The sequence below is a fragment of the Crocodylus porosus genome, unplaced genomic scaffold (assembly GCF_001723895.1).
Source record: "Crocodylus porosus isolate Cpor-Errol unplaced genomic scaffold, CroPor_comp1, whole genome shotgun sequence".
Lineage (NCBI taxonomy): Eukaryota > Metazoa > Chordata > Crocodylia > Crocodylidae > Crocodylus > Crocodylus porosus.
In genome coordinates, this window is record NW_017728949.1 from 23,305,641 (window position 1) to 23,329,838 (window position 24,198).

General features: G+C 39.4%; 1 protein-coding gene across 1 annotated transcript in view; it reads right to left on the reverse strand.

The window, feature by feature from the left end:
- PLCL1 (phospholipase C like 1) overlaps positions 1 to 24,198 on the reverse strand; it is a 339,376-nt gene that overhangs the window by 44,301 nt on the left and 270,877 nt on the right. Inside the window, exons 3-5 of the mRNA XM_019554294.1 lie at positions 19,114 to 19,317; positions 6,064 to 6,139; positions 161 to 270 (exon numbers count right to left, since the gene is read on the reverse strand). Coding sequence (XP_019409839.1) covers positions 161 to 270; positions 6,064 to 6,139; positions 19,114 to 19,317 — 390 coding nt within the window. The remainder of the gene's footprint in view (positions 1 to 160; positions 271 to 6,063; positions 6,140 to 19,113; positions 19,318 to 24,198) is intronic.

Consider the following 24,198-nt stretch of genomic DNA (forward strand, 5'->3'; position numbering starts at 1 on the left):
TACAACACTGGATTTTCCGTTTCTTTTTTGTCGTCCTGACATAGTGTCTCTTAGCACACTTCTATCATTATATTTGCAACCGTTTCCAACTAGATAGAAGTACAAACAAATGTAGAAATCCAATCATTATTTCTGAGAAGGGAGTACCTTTTCTGCTTACCTTTAGCACTGTAATATTCCATGCAAAACTTTCAATGGCTTTGCTTAGTTTTCTTCCTTTCAGACCTTCCTTTGCCCCAAGGTTATGAAGCTCTTCATGTAATTCCATTCCTTAAAAATGGATTGGTATACAATTTAGTTTCTGAAATGTGATTCAGTTACACTGTGGTTTATTTTCCCCAGGACAGTTTTCTGAAAATTCTCAACACTCTTCCATCTGGTAGTCCCTATATTTTCTTTTTATTTATATATACTTGTGCTCTTTCAGGTCTCTTCCCTAATGATCATCTTATGCCTGCAAAGGACTGAGCACAAAAATTATTTCTTTAACATTTCTAGTGAAGAAAAGAAGTTGTTCACCTATCTAAAACAATATAGTACTACTTAAGTTTCAATCTTCTACTTTTACCTTTTAAATTTTACATTCAGGGTAACATTCTGGTTTCTTTATTCTGTTGTGTACAGTCATAACTGCAGAGTCCAAAGTACTCAGTATGGGTACAAGACTGTTACCATTCTAAATGTTCTTCAAATTGGGTACCGTATATTCAGCATACCTAGTAGAATCGCTGCAGAACCCAGTCCAGTCTCAGTTTTTCTCTTCCGCCCTCTTCTACCTCCCTCTTCAATAGACAATTTCATGTCTTTGATGGGCAATTTCATATCTTCACAAGGCTTCAGATGCATAGCTTCTTTCTCATTGATCTTAACAGGAAGTCAGAAGGCATGCAACAAAACCCTTGGACTTTACACTGGTAAATTATTTAATAAACTCTATTTTGCTAACCACAGGATTTCTGTCCTTCAGCCAGGAAATTCCATTGTATTTCACTGACATTTTCTGTGGCAGATATCCACAAACCATTGATGCTATGGAAATTCAGCAGGTCTAAAAAAACATTATACTGTTTAAAACTATACAGAAGTGTGGGAGTTGGAGATGGAGAAATCTACTTAATGAGTCCCTCTCAGCCAATGGTTCTTATGGATTTTGATATCATAAGACACTCAAAGTGTAGATGAATGACAATATAAAAATAAATCCACTTTCATATGGAGGCTGCACCTGGTTGCTTACATTCCCCTAGTTTGTACCTGGTGTTAATTTCCTCTCTATAGACATCACATTTTACTTCTCTTAGTACTGAATACCCAGAATTCCTGAAGCTCCTGGAATAAATGAAGCTCAGTTTGAATTTACCTGGTCAGCCTTTCTGTGTGTTTTTCTACATTCCTGATTTTGGTGGCATGGCATTCATGATTGAGCTCTGGTGCATACAAAGAAACACTTCACCAGAAATGACAAAGTAGCCACACAGAATGCCATCAAGTGGATTAAAAGTTAAATGGAAATACTAAGGAAGGCCTGGAATGGGTGTCAGCTAGCAGGAAGGGCAATTGATAAAAGACTGATGAATGTTTCCCTCTATGGCCAAAGAGGCTACGCAGAAAACCCAGAAGTTTCATACCACATTTTGTAAAATATAAATATAGTCCAATACCAATAAACACCAGATTTTCCCAACAGTTTATATAACATTACTTTTCCTGTTCCTTAGTTTTAAGCATCTCAGGTCACACAATTTTTACCACACCTCCTTTAAACTAAGTAAGTCCAATAATCTAAATCTGTGAATATTTGAACGATTATCCCAATAGTATGCCTCACACCAAGCAACCTGAAAATCATTTAGCTCCAGTAATTGCAATAAAACTTCAAAATGGCATTAAATTCCTTCATTTCTTCCTTTAAAGAGTCATGAATTTCAGTCATACTTAACCAGGACTACTATTCTGTTTTTTTAAATAAATTGCATTTTTCATTAAGCTTTATCAATTAAAAAATAGGAATGCTGTTTTTTCTGCCTGTAACATATGGCTTTGATGCTGGTTTTTACAAGCAAGCTGGGACAGGAAATTGGGAGTCAAAGACAAGTACTGGGACTATAAAGAGTCAGACCCTACTGATAATCCATACAGCTGTCAATACCGATGCCACATGATGGATTTTTTTTCTTTGCTTTAATTCGCTTTTAAATTACTAGGAAATCACACACAAATAATCTACATTAAAAACAACACTGCTGAGGTTGCAAAATGAAGGAGGACAAAGCTAGGACATTGCTGCTGGCACCTTATATCAGTCCTATGTTCAATATATGCATTATAACAGCTCTTAATTATTTCTGTAGACAAGTTCTGAGTGGGAAACAAATCCCAAATGGCAGTGGACAGTGCAAAATTCAATCATAAAATCATATTTGCTAATTCCAGAAATAGAACCTACTGAGAAAAGTTGCAGTATGTTACTCCAGAGCAGACCTGATACGTCTCAATTTATTTCTGATTAATTCTTAGACTCCTCACCTGAGTGAGGGAGATTCCTTGCCCTCCATCAATGCTGACCTCGTGAAGGAACACCTTGAGAGGCTGGACACCTTCAAGTCAGCCAGCCCTGACAATCTGCACCCCAGGGTACTCAAGGAGCTGGCAAGCATCATAGCCCAGTCCCTGTCGCAGATCTTCGAGAACTCCTGGCACTCGGGTGAAGTGCCCAAAGACTGAAGAAGGCCAATGTGGTGCCTATCTTCAAGAAAGGGAGGAAAGTGGATCTGGCAAACTACAAGCCCATCAGCCTGACCCCTATCCCAGGGAAGGTCTTAGAAAAGATTATCAAAGAGGCCATTCTTAACAGACTACCTGATGGCAACATCCTGAGGGATAGCAAGCATGGGTTTGTTGCAGGTAGGGCTTACTTTTCTAGTCTTATTTTCTTTTATCACCAGGTGACCTATCACCTGGACAAGGGAAAGGAGAGTGATGTTGTATATCTTGACTTAAAAAAAAGCCTTCAATCTCGTATCCCATGATCACCTCTTGGCAAAACTGGCTAACTGCGGCCTCGGGTCCACCACGATCCTCTGGCTGGGGAATTGGCTCTGTGGTCAGACCCAGAGGGTGGTGGTTGATGAGTCAATTGTCATGGTGCCCTGTGACCAGTGGGGTCTCTCAAGGCTCTGTCCTTGGACCTGTATTGTTCAACCTCTTCGTTAATGATGTGGACATTGGAGTCAGAAGCAGACTGGCCAAGTTCGCCAATGATACCAAACTTTGGGGTAAAGCATCCACACCTGAGGACAGGAGGGTGATCCAGGCTGACTTTGACAGGCTCAGCAAATGGGCAGACGAGAACCTGATGGTGTTTAACACCGAAAAATGCAAGATCTCCACCTTGGGAGGAAAAACCTGCAGCATCCTTATAGGCTCAGCAGTGCTACACTGGCTAGCACTACGGATGAAAGGGATTTGGGGGTCATGATTGACCACAAGATGGACACGAGCCTTCAATGTGATGCTGCGGCTAGTAAAGCAAGCAAAAAGCTGGCTTGCATCCATAGATGCTTCTAGAGCAAATCCCAGGACATCATTCTCCCGTGGTACTCAGCCTTGGTGAGGCTGCAGCTGGAGTACTGCGTCCAGTTTTGGGCTCCACAATTCAAAAAGGACGTGGAGAAACTTGAGAGAGTCCAGAGAAGAGCCACGCGCATGATCAGGGGTCAGGAAAACAGACCTTACAATGACAGGCTGAGAGCTATAGGACTCTTCAGCCTGGAAAAGCGTAGGCTCAGGGGTGATCTGATGGCCACCTGTAAGTTTATCAGGAGTGTCCACCTGGATCTGGGGGAATGTTTGTTCACCAGAGCACCCCAAAGGACAACAAGATCAAAAGGTTATAAACTCCTGCAAGACCGTTTCAGGCTGGACATAAGAAAGAATTTCTTTATTGTCTGAGCCCCCAAGGTTTGGAACAGCCTGCCATCGGAGGTTGTTCAAGCACCTACACTGAACACCTTCAAGAGTAAACTGGATGCTTATCTTGCTGGGATCCTATGACCCCAGCTGACTTCCTGCCCTTTGGGTGGGGGGTTGGACTCGATCTTCTGAGGTCACTTCCAGCCCTAATGTCTATGAAATCCTTTTAAAATGGCTGTGTTCAATTTGGTTCTCATTTCTACTGGTCTAAATCTGGAGTGCTGCAGAGTTAGTAAGTGAGATAGCACTAAGTTCGATAGCATAATTCCCCCCCTACCCCCCAGGCTTTTGCTGTAAAGGATTTTTCAGTGAACATTTTTAGGAGAAAATATAAAATATTCAATATAGTTATTTTCTGCAGCCTCCTTCATTCAAGTTGTTCCAGCTCAGCAGGATCTTCACAGATAAAGACTCTGTATAAATACGATATGTAAACAAGTCTCGTGCCTTTTGACAGAAGCTTTCACAGACTTCAAAAGTATTCATAGACTTATTTTGTTGTACAGAAATAATGAAATGTATATGAATTAAAGATATCAATGAAAACTGATATGTGTTGAGAACACAAATGAAAAACAATACTAAACTATAATGCAGAAACCAATTCTAAGCCTCCTTTCTGCTGGTCAGCCACAATAATGATGAAAAGCGCCACAATCTTCACTATAATAAAACTCTACTGGAGAGGCCTGGGCAGAGTACTCAGAATTTCAAGCACGAGGGGTTAAAGAGTGAAAACCTTCCTGCACTAATATTATATTAACAAAGTCAGCAGTTGTTGTTAAAATGTTTTGTAAAATACTTCCACTCTAAAGAAGATAAATCTAAAGGATTTACTGCATAGCATTAATTTCATTATTTACACAGTGAAATAGGTGTGTGTGACTGGTTTATGCAGTTTACAATTCTCCAAATGCTTATTAAAGGCAGGAGCATTTACAAGTGTTTACAGTTTTATTGCTTAACAGACCTCTTTCTGGGTGGCAATGCTAACACACTCAGTTAGGATCCATAGTAGAAAAGTTTACAATTCTGTAACCAAATCAAATAAAAATTGATCTAATTACACCAGTGTAACACCTAATGTAGAAACACTGGCCATGTCTTCATAAGCATAGATGTTTCTTTCCCTAGGGACAAGAAGCAGCAGGACACCTTGTGCCACTGCTACTTGCCCCTGGGGAATGCCTGTGCCATACAACCCTCCAGCATGCAGCAGGTTACCCCAGGTGCGGTAGGGGAGGCTGGGGCCAGCAACTCTGTTGGCTCCAGCTACCCCACCTGGGGTCCAGCAGCCTTACCTGCGAGCCAAACTCCAGTTTTGGGAGGCATGTGCTATCCCTACATGCACCTCCCCACTTTTTTTTTTTCCCCATGTGTTTTTTTGACCCCAGGACCTCCCAGGGTCAAAAAAAACCCCCAAAAACCCAGTGCTGCTACTTTGCAGCACAGATAACACTTGAACATGTGGTATGTGGTGCTGCAGACGGGTCTGCGGCACTACATAACCCACAGCCGCAATCATTAGGGCAATTTAAATTTTTGCCTAAATTAGTTTAATTGTGTTTAAAGGTCACAGAGGGAAGCACCAGCACCCCCCTCTTCCCACAGCCCAGGGACCGCTGTGCCTGCCAGCAGCTCACCTTCCCCTCTCTGCTGAAGAGGCAGGTAAAGCAGTGGGGCATGTGTATGACAAAAGCGTTTAATCAGCCCTAAATTGAAGCAGTGCTTTTTAAAAGCACCACTTCAGTTTAGAGCCCCCGTTTCATCTACACACGCCCTACCTTATCCACTCCTTTTTCATTAAAAAGAGTTCATTTTACTCATTTAAATATTTGCATAAGTTTCAAAGCACCTTTGGAGTAGGCAAGGTAAGTGGAGAAAGCATCTCTTACAGAGAATTCTTCAGTTCTTTCCTTGACACAGAGTCTTCTAGTTTTCAGGAGAATGGATGTACCAGTGTAAAACAAAATAATGTTTGTTTTAGACAAAGGCAAAAGATGCTTCTCCTGTTGTGAACTCTAAGAAACGTACAGCATGTTGTTTCCACCTCTTTCCAGTTGAACATAGACTTACAGAATACAAGTTTACCTGCTTTCTGACACTGAACAATCTTGTCATGAATGGTGTCTGCTGTTTCGATAAGAAACCTGCTCTCTTGAATCATCTGTCAGAAAATAAATGAAAAACAGATACAATTACCAGGATTTCATTCAGTGTATACTCATGAGAAAAGTAATACAACTAAAAAAACCCACTGTTCTGAAAGTAAGACTAAAAAGATTAGCTCAAACCTTCCTACCATGTCTCCTAATTCCATATCAAAATAAATGACAGTGTCTCAGGAAATATTTAGTCACAGATGTCAAAGAACAGCTGTTTTACATCAGCTAGAAACAATTTTAAGTAACACAAAGAAAAGAAGAAGTGATATCAACAGAAAGTAAACTAATACAACTCAAATCCAGCATTGTACACTATCTGAAAATGAAGGTTTGGTGAGTTCATTAGAATTCTCTCCCTTATACGAAACATTAAAAAGATAAATTAAGCCATTCAAGTAAGTGTCTAGCAAAAAAAAGTCAAGCAATTAAGGGTCCCAATTCAAGTAAGAATTTAAGCCCTTGCATACTCCAAGTATTATAGTAGTCCAAATGATTTCAGAATTTCTTAAATTTCCCTTTGGAAAAAATCACAGCCAATTTCTCAGATGAAGCTATGCTTGGGGTTTTTTGTTTGCTTAATATTTTAACGAAGAGAATAACCGGCGACTTCAATGGGACTGTCCACAAACGAAAGGATATACGCTTATTTATCTATCACCCTGGATCTAAGGCAGAGGCAAACTAATCATACATCAACAAAAATAAGTCATATAATAAAGAATCTGACTCTCCTATCATCTTCAGTAAAACTGCATTTCCTCTTTCATGTTTACAGACCTTTCAAAACCCTTCAAAAGCCCAGTCAAGCAAAGAAACTGTTTCAATGCCAGCTTTACAAAACTATGTGAGACTGCATATATGTTTTTCACAGGAAGGAAGAACATCCTGAAAGATAAAATATATATGCTTAAGCAGAATTTCTGTCTGACTAATGTAAATCAAAAGCAATAATACTAAAACCGTTTAAGTTAAAATAGCATAAAAGCAGCGCAAATGAGATTAGAATCAGTCCGAGTACTGCCATGATCTTTATCATAACTTATCTAAAAGTGCAAAAAGCAAAATGCATAAACTGTGTAAGCTTGCCTCAAACACTGTAACAGTTCATGTTTTCATCAAATAGGTTAAATGTGAAAGCTCTAAATGTTAGGCCCTGATCCTATACCATTGATGTCAACCTTACTTCTGACTGCACTGTATGAGGTAGAAGTTACTTTGTCAAACATTCTAAAGTCTCTCATTCTAAACAATCTATTCCATATAACTCAACGTATCACTCTTAATTTGCATAATTAATGAAGTGTCTGAGCATTCCCTCCAGTAGAAACACTAAACAATGAATGTTTGGACGGAGCATACGTGAGTAGTTCACAATTATAATTTTAAAAAACTGTTTTTTTTCAAATAACGAGTGCAGTCTACATAGGAGGTAGGCTCAAGAAAATGTCTGCTTTCTAATAATGCTGTTTAGTATTTTTAAATATGGAAAACAATTGTCTGCTGGCTCCTTGATATTAATGGATATTAATAGTGTTAAATAAGACGGAAGACAAACATGCCTTTTCATCTCCCTAATGCAAGTGACAAGAAACCTGGGGAGAAATCCAGGTTAACTTTCCTTGAGACAACCCAAACTGGCAAAAAACCAAACAGTGTCAACACAAATCACTGTGCAAATACAGACCAGGACATTTTGTGCCCTGAAGAGCTTATAATAATGTTTATGACAACTTACAAGTAGCTGTAACAAACAATATGAAGGACTGGAAAAAGCAATATAAATATATAGTAACACAGCCCACATATGCACAGCTAGATTTTGCTAGAAAATAAGGTAGAACCAAATGTAGCTACAGTTGAACTACCTTAATATCTAGAAGGAATCTAGTCCTGCTGGCATTAAAATCTAACAGTATATCATTTCAGTAACAGAAGAACATTGTGAAATCATTACAAAGATGCTGGCAAATTATCACATGCTAATTGGAGATGGAATCAAATTCCTGAGATTTCCAAAACTCTTTGGAAATTTGGATCCACCATGGGCAAAATTATGTGTGACAAAACATTATCCATGGCTAGCTTCCAGACTGAAATTGTCTAGATAGTATCCAATGCCTTTCTTTTGTTATTATTTGCTTGTTCATGCATCATATTGATTTCTTCTCTTTGATATTTTCTCTTTTCATCTGGGCAGAGCAACCCTCCGGCATTTCTTCACCACTGCATACAGTAATCTTGTGTTAAAGGAACCTTTCTGCTGCTATCCACAAAACCCTCAGTGGAGCCTCAACAGCACATGGAGCAAGATTCTTTTTTTTTATTTAAAAAAAAAAAAAAGAGCAAATCACCACAAGCACATCCAGAGACAAAATAAAACTGTCATGTTGGCAAAAGAATATAATGAATCACACTTTAACATGGACTTAATTCCATGATGGTCTAGGCACTCCCAGTTTCATCTGCAGGCACCAATCAGAGCACGGGGTGTTTGGCACCTCTCTCAGGATTGCCTCACAATGCTTTACAAATTATGGGTCTGTTCCTACAATTCTAACCAATCCACTTTTTAAATTCATTCAGTTATCCTCACAATATACCTAGGAATCAGGTATAAATTTAAGTATTGATACTCCTATTTTTAGATGGGGAACAGAGACAGAAGACACATCTGCACAACATGATGCAGTGTTAGGTCAAAATAACCAAGGAACAGAGCTGTGGTGACACACCACTCCATCAGGGCTACTTTATGCTGCTGAGAAGCTCCATCTGTATCTTTATATGGCATTGCACTGTGTGTGTACACATATCCAGAGAGACTCAAAGAAGCAATAAAGTTAATTTCAGAGTTAGGACTGAGAGGGACAGAATCCTAACTTCTTAGTGTTCTAAAACTATTCCTTAGAAGGATTTTTACCTACCATATTTCACAGTGTATAGGTTGACATAGTGTATAAGTCAACCCCATTTTTCTGATCCCAAAAGTTAGGAATTTCATAGAACCAGTGTAGAAGTCAACCTAACTTTTTGGATCAAAAAGATGGGGTCAACTTATACTGGTCCCTGCATACCCTCACTGTGGACCAGGTACCCAGGTGGGGGTGGACACATGCTACAGTGCCACTCACAGGGGACAGGGCTGGGATCAGCACTCGGCTGCCTCAGCCCCATCCCCTGCAAGCAGCGTTGCCGCTCAGCTGGTACACCTGGGCTCAGCACTGCTTGCAGCAGACAGGGCTAGGCTCAGTGCTCTGCTGGCATGGTCCCATCCCCTATGAGTGTTGCTGCCTGGGCTGTGCCAGCCCAACACCAAGCCCAGTCCCATCCACTGCAAACAGCACTGCCAAGCACCAAGCCCAGCCACACCAGCTGACCACAGTGCCGTTTGCAGGGGATGGGGCTAGACTTGGTACTTGGCGGTACCACTCACAGCAGACAAGGCCAGGCTTGACACTCAGCTGACGCAGCCCAGGCAGTATTGCTTGCAGGTAACAGAAACTCACCAGCCAAGCACCAAGCCTGGCCTCATCCCTGCAAGCGGTACTGCAGCATGTGTCCATCCCCCTGGGTGCCTGGCTCTCAGTGAGGCTGCACAGGGGCTGGTATAAGTTGGGCACCAAGCCTGGCGCTGCTTGCAAGGGATGGTGATATGGTGTATAAGTTGAAGTTGAATTTGAAGAGTTAAAAATTGGGCTTCAAAATTCGACTTATATGACGAACTACAGTAGTTCAGAATTCCCTGTGCATATGAACCCTTTTGTCAGAAATGATATTAATACGAAATTAAAGAAATTATATTGACATGAATGTCTTGAAAATATTGAGCCTCTACATACCGGTAAAATTGCAGAAACTACAAAAATGTATCACTTCTACCAGTGACAACATCTCTTCTTACCAGTTTTTGAGCAGAGTTATATTAGGACTATGAAACATAAATATCTTTAACAAAAATTACAGAATGTTTTACTGGGGAAAGCTAAAATGATAAGTCAGCTTTTCTCTACTGAAAAACAGAAAGACCAGTCCCTACGCCTCTTGATTCTAATAGAATCTCCTTGCTGTTATCACCTTGAGGACAAATAGTGAAAACATAACAGAATTGACCTGTAAATGTTTTCAATCTTTTCTGTAATTGTCATGTAAAATTAAACAAGCTTTTTTCCCAGTGAAACAAACACAACAAAGTAACTTAGATACGAGAGTTTCCCCAATATTTTTGGTTGGAAGAAGAGGATTTAATCCTCTATTGTTGTGTTCTTGTAACAAAGATGAAAAACACTGAAGTTTTGTGACAATTTTTCTGGAACTATCAAATCATATTACACAGGCCCTAGAATGATAATCTGTTTTGATCAGAACCTACTGAAAAAGTGAAAGATATCACATAAAGAAACAGTACTCAGTTATCGCATTACACCAAAATCCCCCAAAAAATAAACATTAAAGATTAAATTTTATAAGGTGGATGGCGAAGACCTAGCCCCATGGAAGACAAAGGGAAAACTCAGATTTCAGTAGTGTGGCTAAAATTTTAGTAAAAAAATTGCTTCCATTGCAGAAATTAATAGTGTTCTTGAATGAATGATATGAACAAATACAGCCACAGGTTAAAAAGTAGAAAAGAGGAATTAGAAAAAGCACAGAAAAAGAATCTACAAAAGGGATAAAAAGCAACTTCACCTCTCAAAAATATGCATTCATTAAAATGGCAGGGGAATGGAAGAAACCACTTTTAGCCCAGTTTGGAAAAAACTGTCAGCAAGAAAGGAGGGAAAGAAAAAAAAAAATCAGTTAAACTAAAAGTCAATCCATACACGAAGCAGAGCAGCAAATGAAAATACACAGGCATAAAAGCTGCCACACTAAAATCTTAAACCATCTTAAAATAAGCCCACTTATAAAACCTGAATCCCTAAAGCTGACCAAAATTATAATTTAGGCCTCCAGCTATCTGTTTAGGCAACTAGCTGGGAATTTAGGATGCTCCTTAACTATATGCCCAATCTCAATAATGGTCCCATGTCCTAATAGAAAATGGCACTGCAGTTGCAGCTTATGACACTTTTGCTTTCATCAACTCCACTTGGTCCCATGTCAAAGTACCTCACCCTCCTAGGCTAAGTACAGACAGTCACAAAGCCTGAGCCTGAATCAATTCAATCTTTGCAGGTTAGTCTAAGCTATGTAGATTGAATTATTAAGCAAATGAGCATTCATCTTTGGTTCTAGAAATGCAGCTACATGGCTGCAGTGGCCTAGGCCAGAAGCCAGAGGGTACTAGTGCATGCCTCACTGCTCCGCTGGAGCAGACAGCTTGGGCCGAGGCTAACCTGCCCACCCTGCAAGAGGGGTTTACAAGGGAAGTGCAAAGCATTCTGGGATGCTGGAAGACTGTGAGTTAACTTGAATCTGGAGAGGATCTGGGACAGAAGTTCAATAAACTGATTTAGTCTACTTATTGCATGAGTATGGATAACATACAAATACAATAGAAAAAAAAATAATAAGAAACAAAGTGAAACTGATCATATATCAAAAATGAAACCTATTTGTCTCATTTCAGTGCAAGTGAAAAGCATTAAATTTAGATCAGCCCATTTTTGCTTCACTTACTTTCACTTTTAATAAACTAAGGTACTACTAACAAGAATAAGTAAATTTAATTAATATACATGATACTAACCTATACAGGAATGCCTGAACTCTTTAGCCATAAAAGACTACAGGATAATTTGCTGTATATACTAAAAGCAAATTCATATAAGATCAATAAAAAAACTAATAAAAAATATCATTTATTTTTTAGCTAAATTCCAGCACCATATTTTCTCTTCTGATATAAGCTATACTGTACTTTGAAAAAGGGAGTGAAAAATATCACAGCAGCCTCTAACAAAAGAATGTAGGCAAATTAAAGTATAACCTATCCTAAGATGATAAATGATACAGTGGCATAGTTCAGAGAATCAAAACATAAAATATTCCACAGATTTAAGAATAGATATTGACTGAAAAATACAAGGGAAAAGGGAGGAACTCTCTCTTCCCCTCCCCACTTTCCTTCTTGTTGGTGCCTTGATTTCCTCAGCCTGCCTCAGACAATGGGCAATTTTGTTTGAGTAAGGAGTGTAGCAGTCTCTTCAAAACTACAGCATATCGGCAAAACATCCAGTGTGCAAATTGATTCATGACAATTTAAACAGTATTCCACCTTTCAGTATCAAGCATTTCTTGCAGGCACTTCGGACAAGAAACAGCCAAGCAATTAATCATGTGCAAGCAAGACTTGTAACAGTCAGTAATGTTAAGATGCTGACAGGGCCATACAGAATACCTTATGTTTTTCCCAATATATATTGTAATTGATTTTCTATATGTAAGCATATGCACAGTTTGTGTGGTGTAAGAAGAATGGTTTCAAGGACATGATCCAAGAGAGTTCAAAATAAAACAGCTTGCATTATGATAACAAGTTGCATGCAAGTCTAAATAAAATTATGCTGAATTTTATGTTGATGCTGCTCAGTGTTTTTCTTTACAAATACTTATGAGGAACAAAACTATCAGAAAAATAAAGTAACTAACATGGATACAAGCTCACTACAAGTTAGCAGAAATACCTGGAGTTTTTATTTGGTATTTTGAACAAGTTTCTGCTAGGAAAAATAATGATATAAAGGCAGCCTAATGGTATTTCATTTAGAAAAGAGTTTTGATATGCTCATTTGCAAGCCTGTTTTGGAAAGAACTAATGGATGTGGCTGGAAGAAGAGAAGGCAAAATAAGAATGGAGAAAAGAAAGAAATACAAACAAGGGAGATGTACACACAGATGGAGAGAAAGACATACTGAGAAATAAAACAATGAAAATAAAATAATCTATGTCCATATTTGGATACAAATATTGACCCAAACTCTAAAAGGAAATATCAATACCCTCATTGCTCAGTTAATTTTCACACACTGGATTTAATTCTGCCTTCAGTTATGTTTGACGTCAATGCATTATAAAACTCACTTGGCACCAATCACTCTAGTTAAGTTTGCAAAACCCTTTGTTGTTATTCATTCAGAGCTTTACGAACAGTGATCTTTTGGGACTGAAATTATCCTGGCTGTAATAGGAATTTTGTTGGGCACGTTTAGGAAAATCTATGCAGCCAATTTTTATTTATTTAAGATTTAAAATGTATGTTCCCCATCAGAACTAAGTTTTTCATTCTGATGCCCACACAAATAATTGTGAAAGGGCTGAAATTTGAAATGTGGTGTATGCATAGGGGCATTTTCCCAGCTCATACAGGTTAACAGATATCCACTGAGGATCTGGGTTTGTGGTATCTATTTGGAAATATACCCATGCCAAGAATCATCCTGCAAAGAAAGCCAAACACAAAAGTTCTGTACTAAAACTGTATTACTTTTTTTGCCTGTTGGTTGTATGCAGTATGTTTACTTACTTTACTTTCTTATAACTTCCCTGACATTAATTTCTCTCTCAAAAATCCTTAATCTCTTTTTGGAAACTAAATACTCTTCCATCCCAGATTTTCCCTCTCTCACAAAATCTTGGAAAAAGTTTATTTTTGTTACCTACGCACCTGTTCCCAAGTAACTCCTTTAATCAATTCCAGTAGAGATACTTAAATATGAAAAAACAGTATTCTAAATGACTTTTCAGTTGACTAAACTTTGTACCTCTTTATCATTTACTGTACATAAATATTTGCACACATGAGAAATGGATCTTATATTTATAGCAAAATTTCTATCTGCCCAACAGCCAAGCATGTTTGTTTGCAAATAGGAATATTAATTTAGTTATTTGCTGCTGTATATCATTTGTTTTTAAAAGAGATCTGTAACCCAATCAGGAAAGAAAAACAATACATATACTTTAATTGAATGGTCACCACTAATTGCTAATAGTTAAATAAGCACTCATAACCTTAAATTTGTTTTCCTAAATTTGTTTTCCTAAATTATTTTACAAACATGAATACTGAAGGCAAAGAGGATTTTTCAAACAATTCCCAAACAAAATGATCCCAAATTAATTGGATAATTTTGCCATAAATAATTCAACGCTCTCCCTCCTAAGCATGATCAAGAAACTTCTAAATTACTTTGACAGGTTATAAGGCGAGCTGCAAATTGTTCAACCTCAGATAGCAAGTTTTTGTTTCAAAGGAAGTGAGTGTGCACAAATAAAGAGGGGGAAAGAAGAAATGCCTTCATGGAAAAATTCTGAAATGTAGCTTTGCAAATGATAAAATGATACACTATACTATATAACCATATGAGAATTAAACACAATGCTTGGTGGGATCAGTTTATTATACAAAATAAATGAGAATAATCAGAATTCTGTCCAAGTTGAGAAAATAAAGTGGCATAAAACCATGTTTCTTAAATTTTCTTAATTTTTCAAAAATATTTGTATGGATTTTTCTGTCAGCATTCTGTTTAATTTTCTTACATTTCAACTGACTCAATCCTATTTTCTACTCTTCAGTGCTTCTCCCCTTCCCCCCACCACACCCGATCCCCACATCCTAACATCTTTATAGTGGTCTTCATGGTGATCTTCAGGAGACAGAAAGTAAAGAGAAGTTTCACAAGATGACTGTAATGAGACCATTTTAAAAAAACAACACAGCTTTGGAATATAGTTACAGCTCCTAAAACAAAGCACATGTCATTTTTTCTTTCCTGGTAGAGCCTCTCCCCCAACTAAAATAGCTAAGGAGGTACTACACTAGCAGGGTCCAATGGTAAAATTAATTTTCCAGGAAAAACAAATCACATAAAATAATCTTTGTCTAGCATTCTGTTAACAAAAAATGAATCCAACATAACAGACAGTTAATTGTTTTCAAGATCATTGCTATAGGTCTCAGCATCTGCATCTTTATTTGCACGGAATATCAGAACTGTCCATGCCCCATTTAACACACCGGGTAAGTCTGCAATATTTTCAGAAAGAGGCGGATGACAGATTCCCATGGAAAAAATCCACAAGTTATAGCAGATTTTTTCTATTGTAGATTAGTTCTCATAAAAGCCTTTTAAACTTTTGAAATGCATTGTCTCTCAAAGGAAAAGTAGTCTTTCTAGTTTTCACCAGCTACGGATCCTTTCAACTTCAGACTGAACAAGATGAAATTATATTTGCTAATTTTCAAAGGTATGAAATTTAAAGCCAAGTTTTTGACAATGCCACTGAAAAAGCAGTTAAAAATATGCTTCATTAATAAAGGATAACGTGCTAAATATACAATTCATTCTTCATATGTACCATCAGGTAGTAGTGGGTTTTTTAGAACCTAGCTCCAAACCCAAACCTTCACACCCTTACTCACAGGAGTCCTTTGAAGATACTGACAACTTGTGAAAGTAAAAGAAGTGTTTTCAGGATCAGTATCTGAAGTTTGAAATAATCCCCACTAACAATTTAAAAACCCAGCATACTTTTTCTTTAAACACACACAAAACATTTTACATAGGGTTCTGCCAAAGCCTCCCTTTGCTTTTAAGTCTATTAATACAAATAGCTTCTTTTGGTTAAAAAGTGTTGGACAACAACAAAAGAGACTGTCCCTTCTGCTCTGTTCCTCTCCTTATCGCTTTACTTATCCACACATGTTCTTTGCATATCTTAATTAAATTCAGAGTTCACTGAAGCTTTCTAGCTTAAACTCCCTATTGCTGGCATAAACGTACAGTGTGTGCCAGTTTAACCAGACTGTCATGTGGGCTGACATATTCTTAAGAAACTTCTATTACAGGAAAACCACCATTTCCATATTAAAAAAAACAACAAATGGTTTAAACAGTTATTACAAACACCATAAAAAGGAAGTGTTCCATTTTATATCAATAATCTGTGTTCAGACACTTGAAAGGATAGCCCTATATGTTACATTTTCAAATATTCAAGTTGAGATATAAGGATTACTTTTTAATCAAGACATCTGTCAATATTCTGCAGGTGGTCACTATCTAAAAAAAATAGATTTATAACATAAATAGAAAATATCTGACACATACTTTCTCTTTTTAGAAATGAGTAATGGTTTAGCATGTTAAAACCGAGTACAAATATAGGACTGGAAATGACTTCTTAGACCATTAAGTCCAGTCTCCTGCACTGTCAGGTGACTATGTAATATATATTTGTCCAAAAAAGCCCACAAGAACAACACTTTCCTAGCCCCAGGGACCCACTAGTTATGATTATGGGTCAAATTCAGCCCTGACACAAGCACAGAAAGAGCCCTTTTTCTTCTCTGCTGTGCAGAGTTCAATCTCTGGTGGTGTCTTCATGCAGACATTATATGTAGATTGACCTAACTAGGGTTAGGTCAATCTAAATGCCGATCTATGCAGATAGCCTGAGGAGGTGAACTAAGACCAGGAATGGGGTTAGCCTGATCTACTGAGCACCTGCACACATTTGGAGCACAGTCCTGGGACTGAGCATTTTCTACTCCCCTGACTGGACTATTTTTAGCACTACGTAACCCCTCCACCCCTGGACAGACAATCTTCCCCTGCAGGCCCACTATTCCCTCCTTATCCCACCATATGTCCCCTGGACCTGCCCAGGAACCCGCTAACCCTGTACACCCTCATCCCACCTGACCCTCCCCCATCCCAATTTACTTAGATCAGGTTGCTGGCATGGCTCCCAGCACTGCTGAACATGTATACAAGCTGCTCCCAATCTACGATCATGTGGCTTAAAGTGAACTGTGTGATCATAGATCAGGTGCGGCAAACGTCTGCATGTATCCTTAGAGTTACACACGCCTGCACCACAACAAAACCTAAAGCCTCTGTATGAAAAAAGTTATACAAATATTTTATCTAAATTGAAAAGAGGTATTTCACATATAAGGTATTCCTAAAAACTCACATGTATTCTTCAGAATATAGTTATGAAGATGAGATACTACATATCAATTCCAGGAAAAGGGCTCTTATTTATATGGCAATCTGATCTTCAGGCCAGCAGCTCGATCAGAAAAGCTAAGGCTCCAAAATAATGACTTCAGTTATTACAGAGGCCAACTGGATTTCCAAATCCTCAGGCTTATGTTATCATGGCTGGAGTTTTATTACTTAAATTTAATTAACTTCTATTCAGTACTAAACTTTTTTTGAAAAAAATTCAAACATCATTGGAGATTTAAAATAACTTAAAAAAAATTAAATTGTAAATCATCCCAGACCCCAAAAGATACATTTTGTTTATCTTGGAAAACATTAGAATAAAAACAAATGAGACAAAAAAAAAACAAACATGCAGCATATAGTATCTGTGGTTCAGTCTATCTTGCAACCTCTAACATTTCTGGAGGCAATCCTATATTAGAAATGACTCTGTCATTGTATTAGTCACAGCAGGGCCGTCCAACTTCTGAAGAGCCAGGAGTCAGATGCCAAACAGCTTTGCCAGTAGGGGTCACATGTCCTGCAGGCTGCTCCAGTAGGGGGGCATCCTCAAAGCCACACCAGGACAACCCTTGGGCCCCCTGGGCAGCATGCTACATGGATACAACCTGTTGCACCATACGCCCATGTGGGTGCCCTTCTCCCCACCACCCCCAAACCACACCATACTGCTGATCTGCACACCCGCATGTCCTCAACCTCATTCTTCATGTCCCAGGCTAAGCCACACTGTTCCTTTAGACAGGGGCAGGCAACAGAAGCCAGAGGAGCCAGGGACTCCAGCTGCTGTTGTAGCCAGAGGGATGGGGGAGTGGTGGCTGAGTGGGAGCCCAGGGACCACAACTTAATCCCTCACAGGCTACACATAGACCCCAGTCTCCCCGTTGGACAGCCCTGATTTATAGGCATAAGGCCATAACCAGCAACATTTTCACTCGAATAGCTGTAAAATAATATAACAAGATTGGGTTTTATTCTCATGGAACAAAATACAATATCTAAATCAGAGTTCACCAAAAATATACGTTATCAATCAATGTAGACTATTTGCCAGGGAAGGGAAGCAAAAAGGGAGGTACTCTAATAACCCAGTATTTTGCTACGCATGGTAGTACAATATGTGAGTCACAATTCTAGGTTATGGCCATTATAAATTATACACTTACAGTTCATATTTTGTCCCCAATAATAAATAAAATTTATAAGACATGGCCAAACTGTTGTTTTAACTGGAATGATTTTAACATGGCCCTTAATGTATACAGAAATACCAATTTATAGTAAGACCACTCCAATCCCTCATTATATATGAACATGGGCATTTTAAAAAACTTCCCTTCCAACTTTTTCACACTCCTCTGAGGACCAACATTTATTTGTTTTGGCAAGAACATTAAGTTCACCAGTTGACATTACTTGTAATAACTGACCACAGGCAATGGGAACTGAACCTCTCATGTCTAGTTCACTGTATTTCTCAGGCTTCTTCCCTTTCTAATGACCTCACCCTCTACTGTCTGGAAGTCAGCAAAGAGCATCAAAGAAGTAAGATTGCTTTTGAATGATAACAGCACTGTGCCCCTGGTCAACTTGTGTAGCTGTTACTTTTTTTTTTAGCTCCAAACCCTACTAGCTGCAACTGTGTTTAAAATATATATATCAATCAATTTTCAAAAATCAGCATGTGTGCGCTAATTATAAATATCTATCTATCAACATATATAATATGTACTAGATTTCTATATTATCACATATATATCTTGATTATGAAAATTTCTAGATATGTAGATATATTATATGTATAAATCATGGTTTTATTTTTATATAGAGAGAGAGATATACATACACATAGATAATTATTTAGATGCTTGTAGAAATAGCCACACTGACTTCAAAAGGTGCGTCTCACAAAGCAATGCAGTCATGGTGAACTCACAAGCCACATTTTTAAAGTCAAGCCAAAACAAAATAACAGAAGAAGAAAAGAAATACTCATAGATATAAAAGAACGTACCAGATCATATGCAGCTAGAACTTTTTTCTGTACATCAGGCGTGGTGCCCAGGGGTTCCAAGTAAGGAAACGTATCTTTCATACAGAGAGTGACGGACGGTGTGTTGTCACTGTTTATAAGCCGTAAGGACAAAGTTAGGATGCACTGCTTCAGACTGGCAATCGGAGGGAGTCCACAAAGCTCTTTAATAGACACTATGGAATTCTGTTGGGGGGGAAAATAGTTTTGCAGTGACTGTTACTTCTATAAACCCAAATATAATAAGCAAGACACCAATGTCTGTTTACTTCTCTTTGCTTCTCTATCACATATACAGATTCAAACCTGCCCATAGGTTTGCAGGGCTTTGAACACAGCTGGAGGATTTTAGTATAAGCTTGCTGGGTCACAGGACTGTAATTAACACATTTACAATGTGTTGCTTCTGAGGACAAGAAATGGGTAAAAATTAAGGGGTAAACTGCATGAGTGAGGTAAAAAAAAATGGGGCTGGGTCTTCAACTGATTAAAGATGCCAGATCATTAAAAAGGCAGGACATTTTGTTTTTCTGCATCTTTTTTTGAATTAAGAAATACAAGAAATAAAATATATCCTTATCTTCTGTAATTTTAGCTAACTTGTTCAAGGGCAAGAAAACCCCTTTGTTCTAATTTTTCTAAGTAGTTTGAGTAAAATATTAGTAAAAGAAAATCCACCTCCACCCTCCTCACATACATACCCCATAAGGCCAAATACTCAGATTCTGCCCCTCTCCAGTTGTATGCTCCTTCATCCAGGCCTACCATCAGTTTGTCCATGAGACGCAACTAAAATAGCTTGAGGGCTGCCTACCACACCAATGGGATGTTTCAGCAACCATGGATTGCTAAGGCATGGACATACACACGTAGAGATACCCAGCTTCATCTTCTTTTCCCCAGACCTTTCCCATCTGTGGATTCCCATACTGGAGGAGTGCTCTGGCAGCCCATTTGCCAGTTTTACAGCTGCTTTTCACTGGCTAGATTTCTCCTTCTCTTCCCACTCCCCACACTTTAAACAGTTTCATCAAAAAAACTCTTCCCCCCATTTCTCAGATGTCAATCACTTCTATTGTTGTACAAATGCTCCAGTCATCTGGGTGTTGTTCAGTAGAAAGAAATAAGAAAAACCTGTCATTTTTCCTGGGAAAGCAAGCAGGAAATAATTAATTGTTTTTTGGGATGGCATTTCATATCAGAAAAGAGTTAAAAGAAAAGGAGGGGCACAAACATTTTTTCCCCTTCATAAGTCATATGTAAGAAAAATCTATAAAAGATGTACAGGTCAAACTAAACCAACACACTAGGATTTCAGCAAAAACAGTGGATGGTGACTGATACGTCTTCATTATTTACCTTCTCCCTTGTCATAAAATTACCAGCATGTACAAAGTCATGGTAAGAGAACCCTGTAGCAATAAAAACACACAAATGTGACCCACCCTACATTTTCTTTGCCTGCCAATCATCAGAAAAATTCCAACAAATTATCAGAGGCTTTTTTATTAAGCAAAGATATTTGTATGAAGATTAAAAGGGCAAAATCTGTTGACTATTTGTCCTACAGAACATCCTTGAGAACAAGATCTTCTGCTGAAATTTAGTCCTTCAACAAACGCTAAAGCTATCTTTGGGTCATATTTATAGATATTTTTTCTTCCTATGCTACTTCATGTACACTGTTTTAATCTAATATTTATTGTTACAGAAGGAAAGGGAACAGAAGACTGAGTCAAAGGTTCAAACTAGTTACTTCCAAGGTCTGCAGAAAAGGAAAAGTTGGGAAGTTTCCCATTCTTAAAAATATGCCTAAAAAATTCCTCTGAGAATGATTTAAAACTTAAATCATTTTGTAAACTTTTCCAGCTGCCAACTTAATTTACTTTAGACCCTGTCCAGAATAGCAGGGTCATTGAGGTAATGTAAAATGTGCTTTCCTCCCATTTCTCAAGAACAAATGTACAGGTGTCTTAGTTTCACCAGAGAGATAGTTATTGTCCATTCAAATATATATCTTTTTAAGTGTCATTGCTTAATGTTATGCACTTTTGTTTTTCTTTGGAAGCACACAAGAATTAACCAAATGGTTCCCAACTGTACAAGTGAAACTATATCAACCAAAGCACAGAGTGCAATCAACCAGGGTGGCTCCTGTACTGAACCAGTGCAGTTCACCCCAATATATACAGCACTAATCAAAGTTTGTTCCATTGTTATGTATGCTGGGTACTTACCCTACCAGTTCCTAACATGTCAAACAGCAGCAAATTCTGAGAATTTTCAACCAAACAAAAAAAGCAAAACCCCACCCCACCCCAAAACATTATGAATGCAGTACCAGGAAAAGTATCTAAACTGTTTTAATGTAACACTTGCTAGCATTGTCCATTAGCAGTAAATCAGTTCAAACTAAACCAATATTTAGCTGAAAGCAAACTTAATTCCAAATAGTATCTGGTGTACCTGTAAAGGTCTGAAACATGCATGTGAGGGGGCAAGGAGTTCTAGATAAGACCATACTTTCCTTAGAGGCTATATCTGGTGTAGATAAGACATTAATGACATAACCCACTAAGGTGTTTCTTCACAAACACTGGGCATATTAATAAAATCTTTTTACTAACTAGCAAAATAAAGATTATTTGATGTTCTCCAAATAAAAGGAGGGTGGCTGGTTGTAATCTCCCTCTAGTCCTTAAATGTAATCTCCCAATTAGCTAAAGAAACTAGACTGTTTCTATATACTTGAAAAAAATAGATCTGAGCCTAACATTTATAGATTAATTAGCTTCTGTAAACATAAAGCTTGAGCTGCTAGATCCTTTATCTTTTAAATACTAAGGCTAGGGCCAGACATTCAAAAAACCAAGCCTGAATTGATTCCAACTTTGCAGGTTAGACTAACCTGCAGAGATTGTATTAATTTGCAAATGGATTAGGGTCATCATATATCTGGGCTTTCCCAGATGTGTCCTCTTTTTTGGCCTCCTGTACTGCATCTGGGCAGGTTTTTAAAATAAGAGGAAATGTCCAGGTTTTCTGCTCTCCTGGCCAGGCTGCTTGGGGCTGGGAGCAGCAGGCAAGGTGATTGGCTGTTGGGTCATGTGCTCCCCATGCAGGCTTCAGCAAATGGGAGAGAGAGAGAAGGGGAAGGGCATATGCACAATGCAGGAGGTGCTTGGGCAGTGGTCTGCAGATCAGGAATGTGGGACACTGACAGGGCTGGGGGCTAGGGGCTGTGGGTAGGGAGCGAGGGACATTGGCAGGCCCAGGGGGCAGGGGGCTGTGGGTCGAGACTGAGGGGCACAGGGGATAGGACGGATGACTGTGGGTTGGGTGTGCAGTGCACTGGCAGGGCTGCAGGGAGTCTGCGGGTCGGGAGTGAGGGGCATCAACAAGGGGTGCAGAGCAGGGTACTACTGTTTTGGAGTGAGGGGTACCAGCAGGGCTAGGGTCAATGGGTCCAGAGTGAGGGGCAGCAGCAGAGCTGCTGGAGGAGGGAGGCATGTGGCTTGTCAGTAAGAGACAACAGAATGGGCAGAGGAAGGGCAATGGGCATGTCACTGCCCCCCACCACCATATTTCTCCCTCCCCCCTACCTCCCAGTGACAGGTGTCCTCTTTTTTAGATCTGGAAATATGGTAACCCTAAAGTGGATAGACATTCACTTTTGATTCAGGACATATAGGTACATGCCTGCAGGGGCTCAGGCTAGAAACTGAGGAATGTTAGAGTGAGCCCTCGCTCCATTTTACAGTGCTGAGCTGATGGAGAGGGGGGCATGCCCAGGCCCCAGCAGGACATTATAATTATGGAGGAGTTTAAACCCCCACCCCAGCCTGCACAGTCCCCAGCCTGGGTGTGCCTGGAGGGGGAGGGGGAAGCAGTCCTCACCAGGCATTCCCCCTTGCTCACTGATCAAGGGGCAGGAGTGTGGCCAGATCCCACCCCCTCCCCCCTTGTAACTAGCACTCTGAGGCAAAAGGGGGGGGGGGTGGAAGGAGGACTGCTTGTATCAACTGAATGCAACTGTTGATGATACAGAGCTTTTCAATCTCCCTCTCCTTACTTCTTCATCTTGTCTGCAGCAAAATGACAGGAACAACATTAATTGCAAACCAGGTCATTTCTCACACCTCTCTCTGTCCCCCATTAAACACTGACAGCAAGCCAGCAAGGAGCTTATCAAAACAAAAAGTTTATCAACCCATCAAGAAAACAAAGTTCAAGCCCTTCTTAAACAGCTTTTTACAAAACATTTTTAAGAAAGAATGGAGAGACATTACCAACTGACCTGTTGATTAGCTGCAAAAAGCACTAAGCAGATACTGTTCTGTCTGCCTTCGTTCCAGTAAAGTTGGAGACACACACACATAGACACCACTCAGCATTAGCTAAAATGGGGGTGGTGTGACCATGAACAGATGCCGGATGGGGTCCATGGCACTGGGGTCCATGCTGTGAGAGAGGAGGAAGGAAGGGATCCCTGCCTGAACAGCAAGCAGATGCTGCTGTGTCTGCAGTCTCCACCTCCTTCTCAGCCAGCTGGAGCTCCAGCTAAAGAGGAGAGGGTTGGGACCAGCCCTGCTCTTTGAAACAAACAGCCTCACCCAGGGCTGAAAAGCATGCTGGGATGCTAGGGGACTGTGATTGAGCTTAAACCAGGAAGGGGTTTGGGACAGAAGTTCCATAAACCAGTTTGACCCAAATCAGTTAAGTCTGATACTACATTCAACCAGGTTTATCTTAAACATCTGGCCATTCTGAAACTGGTTTATGTGCACTGAACTTCTAGTTCATAGTTTCATCATTTCATAGTTTCTAGGGTCAGAAGGGACCTGAGCAGATCATCTAGTCCGATCCCCTGCCGTGGCAGGAAAGCTTACTAGGGTCAAACGATCCCAGCAAGGTGTTCATCTAACCTCCTCTTAAAGTTCCCCAGGGTAGGGGCCAGCATCACTTCTCTTGGAAGTTGGTTCCAGACTCTAGCCGCCCTGACCATGAAGTAGCGCCTCCTGATATCTAGCCTAAATCTACCCTCTACCAGCTTGTGACCATTATTCC